General features: G+C 29.6%; 1 protein-coding gene across 1 annotated transcript; it reads left to right on the top strand.

Moving 5' to 3' along the window:
• The first annotated feature begins 10242 nt into the window (after window positions 1-10242).
• Window positions 10243-11042, top strand: LOC115981636 (protein RALF-like 33). Its single transcript, XM_031103918.1, has one exon. The coding sequence runs from the start codon at window positions 10401-10403 to the stop codon at window positions 10797-10799; it is 399 nt and encodes a 132-aa protein (XP_030959778.1). The 5' UTR covers window positions 10243-10400; the 3' UTR covers window positions 10800-11042.
• Window positions 11043-13566: the final 2524 nt, after the last annotated feature.

The raw sequence follows: 13566 nt of genomic DNA, 5'->3' as shown, positions 1-13566 counted from the left end.
GAAAGGAGGAAAACAAAAATAATTAAAACCCTCACCTAGGCCAACAATTAATTGAGCACTTTTTCTTTCTTCTTCTGAAGGAGTTGATGCAAATTATATATAGTTTTAGGTTTATATTCCCCTTTGATCCATGACAATCACATAAATTCTTCTTCTTCTTTTTTATAAACAGATAAAACTTTGATTGAAGAGAAGGAAAAAAATACATCAGGAAGGGATGACAGATTTAAGTACACGACTCATGCATCTAATACTCTGTAACAATCTGATATGTTTTTCCTTTTCTTTATAAGTTTTGTCTAGGTAAATTGAGGAAGAAAATAAATAGATAAAGATCTCATAAGAGCATTCTCATCCACTTATGAAAAAAAAAAGCATTTTGTCTCACCAAATAGCTACTTTATTTATTTTACAGTAGTTTGTAACCTCATGCATATGTATGAATATACTTAAAAGATGTACTTTAAGATGCATAGTATAATTCTTACATATATAATTTAAATATTATTGATAGTTATTCTTATTTTTTTTTTTAACTCTTTAAAAAGTCTTATAAGAATATTATTAGGTAGAAAATGTAAATTGTCCATTTTTAAAACTTTTTTCTATTTATTTATTCTAAAATCTTTGGTTTTTGCACGCAATAAGTCACTTGGATGGATATTTATTGTGTAGTCCCACATTTGACTCCAAAATTAAGAAATAAAACTCTCTCTAAAAATAAATAATTTAGAAGACATGGCGCAAAATTGGACTTTAATTGTTGAATCTAATTAAATTTTCTCTAAATTTTGCCTATTAATATATATATATATATATTTTTTTTTTTTATAATACACCACATTAAAATAATATAATAATTTATTCCTAACACAAGTCATGTGTTTGAGGGTGATGGAGAAAATAAAAAAAGGATAATGCACGTTTAAGAGAGAGACTGGGCGAAAGAGAAAGAATAAAAAAAAGAAAAAGAAAAAATGCATACTGTAGCAATCTTTAAAATTGTTATAGGAATACAAGATTGGATGTAAAGCTCATTTTGTTGTTGTTGTTGTTGTTTTTTTTTTAATGAAAGTCCTTATGTATTTTGCATTTCATTTGGTTTTAAAGGACCGGATGAGAGTGCTCTATCTATAAGGTTCAACTCCAACTTTCAAGCCCTAGAAATTTCATACTAAATGATATAGAAGTTAAAAAAAATGCTAACAAACAATTATGACAAAACATTGTCATCACTCCTTGGACTTCAATTTTTATAATACACCACATTGAAATAAAATAATATTTTATACCTAACACAGATCGTGTGTTTGAGGGTGACAGTGAAAATAAAAAGCGGATAATGCGCATTTGAGAGAGAGACTGGGTGAAAGAGAAAGAATTAAAAAAGAAAAAGAAAAAATGCACATTGTAGTAATGTTTAAAATTGTTATAGGAATGCAGATCTGATGTAAAGCTCATTTTGTTGTTGTTGTTGTTGTTGTCGTCGTCTTTTTTTTTTTAATGAAAATCCTTATTTATTTTGCATTTCATTTGGTTTTAAAGGACCAAATGAGAGTGCTCTATCTATAAGGTTCAACCCCAATTTTCAAGCCCTAGAAATTTCATACTAAATGATATAGAAGTTAAAAAAAAATGCTAACAAACAATTATGACAAAACATTGTCATCACTCCTTGGGCATTACACCATAGGTTCTCCAATCAAAATCATCCACTTATGGGGGGGAAAAAAGCATTTTGTCTCACCAAATAGCTACTTTATTTATTTTACATAACCACTCTTACAACACATCGTACATCTCATTATTTATTTTATAATACACCTCATTAAAATAATATAATATTTTATACCTAACACAGGTCGTGTGTTTGAGAGTGACGGAGAAAAAAAAAATGATAATGCACATTTGAGAGAGAGACTTAGTGAAAGAGAAAGAATAAAAAAAAAAATGCATACTGTAGCAATGTTTAAAATTGTTACAGGAATGCAAGACCTGACGTAATGCTCATTTTGTTTTTTTTTTGTTTTTTTTTTTTTTTTTAATGAAAATCCTTATGTATTTTGCATTTCATTTGGTTTTAAAGGACCGGATGAGAGTGCTCTATCTATAAGGTTCAATCCCAACTTTCAAGCCCTAGAAATTTCATACTATATGATATAGAAGTTAAAAAGATGCTAACAAACAATTATGACAAAACATTGTCATCACTCCTTGGGCATTACACCATAGGTTCTCCAATCAAAATATCCACTTATAGGGGGGAAAAAGCATTTTGTCTCACCAAATAGCTACTTCATTTATTTTACATAACCACTCTTACAACACATCATACATCTCATTATTTATTTTATAATACACCACATTAAAATAATATAATATTTTATACCTAACACAGTTCGTGTGTTTGAGAGTGATGGAGAAAAAAAAAATGATAATGCGCGTTTAAGAGAGAGTCTGGGTGAAAGAGAAAAAATAAAAAAAGAAAAAGAAAAAATGCATACTGTAGCAATGTTTAAAATTGTTACAGGAATGCAGGACTAGATGTAAAGCTCATTTTGTTGTCGTTTTTTTTTAATGAAAATCCTTATGTATTTTGCATTTCATTTGGTTTTAAAGGACCGGATGAGAGTGCTCTATCTATAAGGTTCAACCCCAACTTTCAAGCCCTAGATATTTCATACTACATGATATAGAAGTTAAAAAAAAAAAAAAATGCTAACAAACAATTATGACAAAACATTGTCATCACTCCTTGGGCAACATAGGTTCTCCAATCAAAATCAACCATGTAGCTATATTGCTTGATAATCACACGCCTAAATATAATTGTCGAGGTAGTGCATTGATCAATGTTGCCACATGATTAAATTTAATTGAAAAATCTATACAATATCTAAGTAACTATGCCTAAGTTTTGTGATGATGATTAACGATTGTGATTCATATGAATCATGACAGTTTTAACACGAATAAAGGTTAAAGGTATTACAGAAATTACTAGGAATAATTATCAATTTTAATAACCTTTTAGTATTCCTTTAAACTCATGATGGTTGCAAATCCATATGTACATGAAACACTCAAATTGCTTTTTATTAAACTATAGTTTAGCCCTTTAAAAGGTGGATTATTTTAAGGGCCATATTGGCTAGGGGAAGAACTCACGCTCATAAGCTTCAACCTCAAATTACATTTGATCAGTTAATCCTGAAAATATTGATAATTACTTTTTTCCCTGGAAATGGGGTTAAAATGAGTATTTAAAAAAAAAAAAATTAGCCATTAAATAAGTTGGATCATTGAATTTTGTTGATTCTAAAATGGAGAAAATCTACAAGTAGGACCTGTCATCTCGTTGATGCCCTAGACAGTCAGGATTTTCTGTGCAATCTCTCTCTCTTTCTGATAGGATCTAATATATTCTTGACTCTTTCACATTCGTGGTTAGAATGATCTCTCAACAATGCTTACATGCCAGGATGTCTTGGAAGCGTGGCATTTGTTTCATTTATATATTACCCAAACTTGATTGATTCTTTACAGTAGGTGTGTATTGGTTCAACGATGCCGCCCTACCCCCTAGGAAAGGAGGAAAACAAAAATAAAACCCTCACCTAGCTAGGCCAACAATTATTTGAGCACTTTTTCTTTCTTATTCTGAAGGAGTTGATGTAAATAAAATATAGTTTTAGGTTTATATTCCCCTTTGATCCATATTATCAATGACATATATTCTTCTTCTCTTCTTTTTATAACCAGAGAAAACTTCATTTAAGAGAAGAAAAAAGTATACCAGGTTGGGATGGCACGCAATTGTTTTTTCTTTTTCCTATTTATGTGCATGATTCATGCATCTAATGAATCCGTACTATGTAACAATCTGATATGTTTTTCTTTTTCTTTCCAAATGTTGTCTAAGTAGATTGAGGAAGAAAAGGAAAAAAAGAAAAGAAAAGAAATAGATAAAGATTGAGGAAGAAAAGAAATAGGTAAACCTCATAAGTGCATTTAGATTCGCTTATGCAAAAAAATTCATTATGTCTCACAAAATATCTACTTTATTTATTTTACATAACCATTTTTACAACACATCATACATCTTATTCTTTATTTTATAATACATCACATTAAAATAATATAATATTTTATACCTAACACAGGTTGTGTGTTTGAGAGTGACAGAAAGAGTAAAAAATGATAATGCATGTTTAAGAGAGAGACTGGGCGAGAGAGAAAGAAAAAAAAAAAGAAAAAGAAAAAAAAAATGCATACTATAGCAATGTTTGAAATCGTTATGGGAATGCAGGATGGATGTAAAGCTCATTTTGTTGTAAATCCTTATGTATTTTGCATTTCATTTTATTTTAAAAGAAAGGATGAGAATGCTCTATCTATAAAGTTCAACCCTAACTTTTAAGCCCTAGAAATTTAAAAAGGGATTCTAACACACACACATAAAAGAGAGGAAAAGAAATTCTAACACAAAAGTACACCACAACTCCACTAAAAAACACTAACAAACAATTATGACAAAACTTTGTCATCACTCTTTGGGCATTATGTTAGAGGTTCTCCAATCAAAACAACTATATATATTGGTTAATAATCATAAGTCTAAATAAAATTGTCGAGGTAGTGCATTGATCAATGTTGCCACATGATTAAATTCAATTGGCAAACTTATACAATACTTAAGTAATTATACCTAATTTTTGTGATGATGATTAATTATTGTGATTCATATCAACAACAACAAAATCTTAATTATTTTTATGTCTTGTATTTTTTATGAAAAAAATAGTAAAATTAACCTTGTAAAATTTGTAATATCTTAATTATCATTTAGGGTCTATTTGGATACTGCTTATTTTGATGAAAACTGAAAACTTATTGTTAAAAACACTGTAGCAAAATAATTTTTTAAGTTAAAAACATTGTATAACACTTATTGCTACGTTTTTCCCTAGGTGGTTGGTCCATGAACAATGTCGTGGGACCCGGGCTCCAAAACGCAAAACGCAAATTAATTTCTACGCAAACGCATGCTTAAAGTTAGAGAAGTTTAAGATAATCACCGAAGACAAGTTAGCAATGTTCTTATTTTATGAAAATAGTTATGCTATATATCATTTTCTCATTTTGCTTAAAATTTCCATTTTCATGCACCACATTCAAGCAATGCTAAAGAAAAAACAATTTTCGCAATTTATTAAATGGTAAGTTACAATTGAAGTAACACCATTTTTGTACAAAACTCCAATTGATACCAATTGAATATGCACAAATCACATCGTACTAGTTAAGCAAGTGTGAAATTTCTCGTGACTTTAGCCTTTTACACCAAACATTTGCAAGTTGCTCCAACCAAATTTTTTTTTTTTTTTTTTTAAATTGCAAGTTGCAATCATCGATAACGAGCCCAAAGAATGTTATGTTGTTCATAGCTTGTTAATAATAGGCATAAAATAAATTACCTTAAACATCTCATAAAAGGAATGGGTGGCCATATGTAGAACTAGAAGCCAAAATATCCTCGACCAAAAATAAGTTCAACAAAATAAATTGAAAATAAAGAATACCGTACCATTCTCAATTTAATTTTGTGATTTTAAGAATTTTATAAAATGGAAAAAATGATGAGAGAAGATTCACGAGAAAAGAGAAACTCTTTTTTCCTTTATAATAATTTTTATAAATAAAGTAAGTAAAGTAAATATTTTTATAAGAAAAAGGAATTGTTAAAAGATAGTCACAGACAGCTGGATTGAAGGGAGGGTAGGTTTTGGGACGCGCAAACACCGCCCTAGCGATCTGTGATTGGTCCCACATGTTTTAACGGCGACGGTCGTCCACATTACATTCACGCCGTTAAATAAAATTTTATCTAGCCGGTGTTCATTTGATTTGCTCTTCCAGTACTAACTTTATTTAGATAAAAGTCTCGTGCATGGAGAATAAGTTTGAAGAACCCAAACGACAAATTTTTTTCATTTTTATATATTCAATTTTTATAGTGAAAAATAGGAAAATTTTAACTATAAACATTTTTGTTAGAAAAACAAGCACCAATTAAAGCATTAGATTTTATACAGTTTTCAATGTTAATTAGAAGATAAAATATTACATGAATTATGCATGTTTGTACCAAAAACAAAATTTGACTACAAACTTGGTTGTAGCAGCTAAAGGCTACAATTTTCACTAAAAAAAAAAATGTATTTTGAAAATTTTAACTGTTAGATTATATGTTATTTATATTCTTAACACACATATCAAAAATTTCATGCAAAAAGAATGCAAAACCATTATTTTTTTAAAGAAGCAAAACTTTTAAGGAGGACACCTCTCTCTATAATTGTGTGTGTTCACTTGTAGAACAATGTTTTATTGTTATTTTTATTTTTGGATAAATTCAATAATTATAATGGATGTGAGAAATTTAAGCAGTAAATGCTTTCATTAAAAACATAAAAAAGTATTAATTGAACTAAAAGACTGTTGTAATGGAATAATGCATATTCAATTAGGACTACGGGAGGAAAAAAAAAATCATCAAACATGTCACTCTTCTTACTTTTCAATGACTTATCTTAATCAACATTCTTTTATGGCTTTAGCTTATGAGTTGTCAAACTCAAGAAAACAAAAACAAAAATCATCCATATGATATCTGTGGTTGGCATTATTTGCATAGTCACTATTAAAACAATTATTTAAATTTTAGGAATATTTAGTAATTTATTATGGTATTATATTTTAAATATCCAATTTTAATTACTTTCTTCACTCTATTTATTTTAAAAATAATAATTTTGTTAAAAAAAATATTATAACTCAAATTATTGTTTGGTCCTTCTATAAAGAAATAATTGGAATCTCAAATTCTACCTCCCTAAGTCAAACTTGTTGTAAGCAAATAATAATAATAAATTATAAAAAACATTATGTATTTTATTTATAAAAAAAAAAGGAATAATATTAAGTACAAAATTTAGTTACAAAATTGTTTGTAACCTAAGATTACAACCTAACTTAATATCTTTTTATTAAATGTGAGTTTTGAGAATTCTACCATTGAATTACATCTTTTTCTTATATCATCAATACTTGCAAATTTTTAAGAAAATTAAAGATCAATAGTTATGCCATCAATAGATTATTTTAATTGTTAGTTTTAGTAATTTAAAATTATGTATAAAATATAAGCTAATAGATTATATAGTAAATAATATCCGATTAATACAAAATTTGACATGTGTATTAAGAATGTAAAAAATATGTAATTTAACAGTTAGATTTTTAAAATATATATTAATATTTATTTTATCGAGTAAAATTATAATCTTATGTTGTAACTAATTTTGTAACTAAATTTTGTCCTAATATTAATATTAAATACGAAATGCCCTACTATTCAAAACCTTATACCTTAAAAAATGAGATGGTACAAAAGTATAAATAAAGGTCATCAACAAATGGTTATGGCGCATTAATTAACGTTAACAGAATTAAAGGATATAGATTATTAGGCCACGTACGGAGAAGAGAGAACGTGTTTCGGTTAAGAGATTCTTGGACGGACTTGGGACTTGAGAATAGGGCTAAACCCTAGATGCCGTCTCTTCCTTCTTCTTTTTCTTTCTTTTTTTTTTTTAAATTATTTTCTCTCTCTGACTATCCTTTTCTCTTTTCACACCTAATGTTTAAGAAAGAGACAACCAGTCAACTATATATGTAAGCCTAGGTCCAATTATGAGAATGCATATGGTTTTCAATTTAACTACAATGTTGCCATTCACATTATGTGAAAGGTTTGAAAATTTCAATTCATAGAATTTTTTTATGGTATTTACCTAACCTTATTAGAAAATCATTCACATGTCACACACAAATTGTCTTTAGTTTAGGTCCGAAAGAAAGTGGGTATTTTTATATTGTGTGGAAAATGTCAATGCATGAAATAATAAATTGCTCATATAATTTTATTAGTGTGTATCTTTTATTTACATCTTAGAGTCACAAATACAGTAATAATATTTTTATATCTATGTCCATAGTAACTTCTCTTTCAACCTTCCATTTTCAACTCTTTAATTTTTGAGTCTCTGAAGAAAACAATAAAAGAAAACCCCTTTTTTGTGTGCTTACAAGTTAGAAGGTGTGAGTGTTCAAACCTATCATTTTTTCATGGTAAAACAAAAAGTACCACTTAACAACAGGAATTTTGAGAAAATATATATTAGTATGCCTATGCTAAACCTTATTTTATACTAGCATATGCCTTAATTAGCCTTTTCTCTTGGAGGCCCTCCTATTCTAACTTACTAGTTATTTGGTATTTGTAACTATTTTATTAATTAGATTGCTAATTTGTCACTCTTTTTAATAATTTTGTCGAAGACGAATATTAACCAGATGCAATGTTGGATCATCTTTCAACATCATTGCTGAAATTTGGTATCCTTTTGACAACTACTTGTTCTACTACCACTATCCACTTTACCAACTATATGGCACAATTTTTCCACCCAAAGAAAACCACTAGTGCTTAAATTAATCATTCCCAATAATACTTACTAAAGTGAAAAGGTCAAATTCTAGAAGATAAAGACCAAGAAGTAGTCATCACTCATCATACTATGTCAATATAATTCTTCCACTACTGCATATTTTAAATTCAATCATTTTCAAATTTGGCTACAGATTTACCTAAATGACTGTTTTTTCAAGCTCACATTTTTCACATTGAGCAGTGTAAAAGGGTATAAAATAGTTGCTTGACATTTTCATATCATTTTGTAAGGTGATATATTATTATTGAAGTAACATCATTTTTAGATAAACATATTATTGATATCACTTTTATTATATGTGTTTAACTAGCTTATATTTGGCAACTTGTAAATTAATTTAAGCAAATAATAAAGTATCTAAATATAAGCTAACTAAACACACTCACATCAACCATTGTGAAAATGATATTTTAAATCATGCATAGAGGCATAGCAAATTTATAGTTTGAAGAGTAACTGTTAGGGTCAAGTGTTGTTAGTGTTGGTAAATCATGTCAAAATATTGTCCAATTGTACTTGTTTCTTAAGTAAATATATAATTCTTATGCGTCTAAGAGTTGCATCTAAAGATCAAGATCAAAAAATTGCTTCAAAAACTGCTTAAGAAAACTGCAATTATTGTTAGCTTGAATACAATTGACCAATTGAGTTTCACTTAAGCTCGCTTGCATGCTTAACACTACTTGACCGATCAAACCTTAGGATTACGAAATTCTAAATTCAAGCATGTGATCAACTTAGGCCTTAGTATATGTGTATTGTGCCCTACACATTCAACATATTTAAGGACCACTTAAGTTAACCTTAAAAGAGATTGAGGAGAAAGTTTGATATTTATGATATACACCTAGGGTTATATTCCAAGTGAATCTCTCTGTCACCAAATACACTAAAGATATTAAGTTTGGTGATAAGTTGAAAACTACTACAACTTACACACAAACAAGTTGTTATGAGAACCTTCAAGTTGATATTTGAAGTCACAGATTGGAGTGTTTGTGTGAAAAAAAAAATCCACTATGAAAAAGTTCAATCGAGTTGAAGTTTCTTGGGGTTACAATAGTAAGTTTTACTAGAGACAACGAATTAGGATTAAGTAATTCTATTCGTAAACTTCAATTTCATTAGTAGATCCTTCCATTGAAGGAAAGCATTCTTAGAGGGTTTTCTTTCGTAATTATGTCATTGTTTTATTTATTTTTCTACTACTCATTATTACAATATTAGTTATGTGCATTGTTTAGATGATTATGAATCCAAAAGATCATAATTGATTAATTAATTGAATTGGATTAATTTGGTTAAATCAATCAAACAATGTCTAAACAATCTAACAATAACAAATTAAACCCTAAGGTCTAAAAATGTTACAAAGCAACCCTAAGCCTATATAATTAAATTGCTAAACATAATATAATGCAATTACACATAAATAAAACTTTTTTTTTTTTGGGTAGAAAAATAAACTTATTTAATTCATTACTTTTAAAATTATAAGATTTAATAATTTATTAAGCTCTTTAGACTTTAGGGTATCTTTTATTTGTTTTCCCAACAATCAAATGGCATAACTGTAAATAACAGCTAAAACCAATCCCATTAGTTCACTCGATGCCAGTTATAAGTCCCCTTTAACTTCACAAACTACCTGTAGTATCTTCTTACCTCCTTGAGAAGAAAACAACAAAAGAAATAGCCATAGAATAACACACAACCACAAGAAAGAGAGAAAGAAAGCAACCAGTCCAAGAAAAACCCAAAAACCCAACAAAGAAAAAAGAAGAAGAGAGAAGCTTTATCCTTTGTTCTTGTTCATCAAAAACAATGGCTAGCTTTTTCTGTTCCTCATCATCAACCATACTTGGGATCTGTGCTGTGGTCATGATCTTGATCCTCAGCTCATCATCATCATCATCCTCCACCGTCCATGCAAGTGATGGGTCCCACTTGGGTTGGATACCCAGAGCAACAACAAGATCAGCTTGCAAGGGCACCATAGCTGAGTGCATGAATGCTGGTGGGTTAGGTGAGGAAGAGTTTGACCTGGACTCTGAGATCAGCCGGCGCATTCTAGCCACCAGCGGCTACATCAGCTACGGTGCGCTTCAGAGGAACACTGTGCCTTGCTCTAAGCGTGGGTCCTCCTACTACAACTGCCAAGCTGGCGCTCAGTCCAACCCTTACAGCCGTGGCTGCAGCGCCATTACAAGGTGCAGGGGTTAATTTGTTTAATTTGTTTTTTTGGTTTTATATTTTTATTTTTGTTTTTAAGATGGGGTTTGATTAATTGTTATACATGAAGAAAACGAAAGAGATTGGGATTGGTAGTGATGGATCATTATTGTTGTTGTTGTTGCTATTGACATATGTTGTTATTGTTGATGGACATATTGTTGTTATAATTATATTTGGAATATGTCTCTGTACAAGTCTTTCTCATAAGATCTATCTAGACTTTTATTTTTATTTTTGTTTTGTCCATGCTTTTGTGTTATGGTTAATGGGTTTTGTTTTTTTCCTCTGTTTATTTGGTTATTTTGGATGAAAGATCTGTGCTTTAGGCTTTATCTGTAATTGTTTTTGAAATGTTGGGCTTTGTGATATTAGTGTAATTTGTACTTATTTTGGTTTGTGGTTTAATTTGTTTGTCATGCGTTGGCTCTTTGGAATAATTTGGATTTTTTGTATATTTGTTTCTGATTAATATTTGAGTTGGTTTGTTGGGATTGTTTATACTCACCGACATTACTATTTTCTGTAAAAGGGTTCATGATATTTATTTACTATTTTTGAATATTGTCCTTAGCAGAAAAAGAAAGGAAGTTACTGTTTATTCAGGAATTTGGTGTGTATTGATGTGGCATAATTTAATGTCCTTTAAGAAAAGAAGGGGGTGTTTGGTGCTCCACTCAAACTAATATTTTCATACACTTTTTCACACAGACATTTTCACACATATTTTTAAACACATGTACCAAACACCAAACAATTTTTGTTAACTTGTTTTCCCTTTCCTTTCACCTATTATTTGTTGAAAATATTGCCTTCTGGCTTCTTGGTTGTTACTCTTCCTGTGGCTTCTGTTATTTTTATTTTTATGATTATGATTTAGGTCTAAATTTTGAATTCTATTGGGACTTGTGTTTGGTGGGATTTTGTTAGTCTGGGAGCCCTCTTTTTTTTTTTTTTTTTCAAATTTGATTGCTGGCTTCCTTTTTACTTTTTCCTCAGTGAAGAAAAAGGTGTAACATAGAAAAGAGTAGGAAAGAAATGAAGAAAATAAACAGGAAAAGTACCAGTCACAGAGAAAAGTAGAGAATCCATGAGTTGTAATGACATCAAAGATGTGTATTTAAAGAATATACAGGGCTATTTAAAAGGTACTTGTTACCAAACCAGATAATTGAGAATACTATTGTCTCTATTTTGTAGTACAAAATTATGATTCATAATGGTACTGTGCCAGCAAATTTGAAATCTTGTGAACACAATGAAATCTTTTGAATATGAAATCTTTGGCAAAGATACAGGGTAAAAGGGTTAAAGAAGGGGTACATGTTTGCCACTTAAAATTTAGGGGTTTTTAAACAATTAGCAATTAGCTCTTGAATATTTTGTTAATGCATTAATTTAATTCTTGAGAGCACTGTTTTTGTGAATAAATTTTCTTAAGTGGCATAATTTGTTGCATCACTTTTTTTTTTTTTTTTTCATTCTTTTGTATCATGTGTTCGGTATTTCATGCTCTACTTTAATGCTTTAGTTAGTGTAGAACTTGATCTTGTATGTTACTTTCATGTCTTTGATGGTAATTAAGAGCTCCTGTTGTCTTGATTATAAATCATTCATAATGATAGATCAAGCAAACGATTATATTATTCTACTAATTAGCATCATCTTTCAAAATTTTAAGGCAATTGAGCTTAAGTGCAAAGCTTAAGAGAAAAGCCAAGCGTGCTTGAGTGAAGGAATTCACTTCTTCATGAAAAACAAATCAATTGCAATAATGATGGAAGAATATGACAATTATTTGTGTTTAACTTTTTGACTATGAATGCCTATGATCATCTGGTTTGGTGGTGTTCACCTCTATTTTGAAGTTAGATCCAGAAATTCAATTAATGGAGAAATATATATTTTGACTATGAATTGCCAATTGTAAGTAGATAGAGCCTTCTAATTTTGATTGGTACAAACGCAATGAAGGGTATCTAATACTTATGTGTTGTGAATCTCACATTGTAGGTGAGACAAATACAGTTCAATTGAAACTAAAAAAGATCATACATAACCATTTTAAAAACTCCAGGAAAGAAGCAAGAAAATAAAGCTATGAGTTGGACATCACCAATTGTATTAATAAAATAATAAGGTGAAAAATAAACTTTATAAGTGTCTCCATCACCATTGTACACCAACCTAAGTCTATGGATGCTCAATCCACCTACCAAGAGCATGGCATTTATCGTAATCCAACTGGTTAAGGTAGAATCTTTTTTTGCTGTCCAATTGAAATTTGTGACATATTTAAGTCATCCACGTGAGGTGTATGATTGTATAATTCAAAAACAATTGCCTAGTTGCAGAGCCATGAGTTCCCTGTAGATCGTGTTTCAGACTTCCCAATAATCTAATGGAATCAGAGTTCAAAATTTCTAGGTAAATTTTGGTTTTGATTGTGCTGATGGGGTCCTTGGCACCCTAACATTCACCAAATTATTATAATTTTAACCCATGGTGTGGTCCACTTTGACATAGACAATTTTATGCAAGGGACAAGGGCCCCTCTATGATGAACCTTTTTCATCTGTTGAGGTATCTCTTTCTTCTTTTGTAAAAGATTTGAAAGATCCTTAAGGTAATATCTTGTTTCACTTTTTTCAACTAGTCACAGTGATAATGAGAAAAGTGGGTTATTATTATATGTGTAAGATGGTGACTTTATGAATGGTAAGGAATAAAGGTCCATCAAATAATGTGAACCAAAAAG

Source organism: Quercus lobata, chromosome 3 (genome assembly GCF_001633185.2).
Source record: "Quercus lobata isolate SW786 chromosome 3, ValleyOak3.0 Primary Assembly, whole genome shotgun sequence".
Classification (NCBI taxonomy): Eukaryota; Viridiplantae; Streptophyta; class Magnoliopsida; order Fagales; family Fagaceae; genus Quercus; species Quercus lobata.
The sequence above is the reverse complement of the archived record's forward strand: the minus strand, read 5'-3'. Positions and strand labels throughout refer to the sequence as shown.

Excerpts from the sequence above, each read along its gene's own strand:
- LOC115981636 (XM_031103918.1), top strand. The coding sequence starts at position 10,401 with ATGGCTAGCTTTTTCTGTTCCTCATCATCAACCATACTTGGGATCTGT.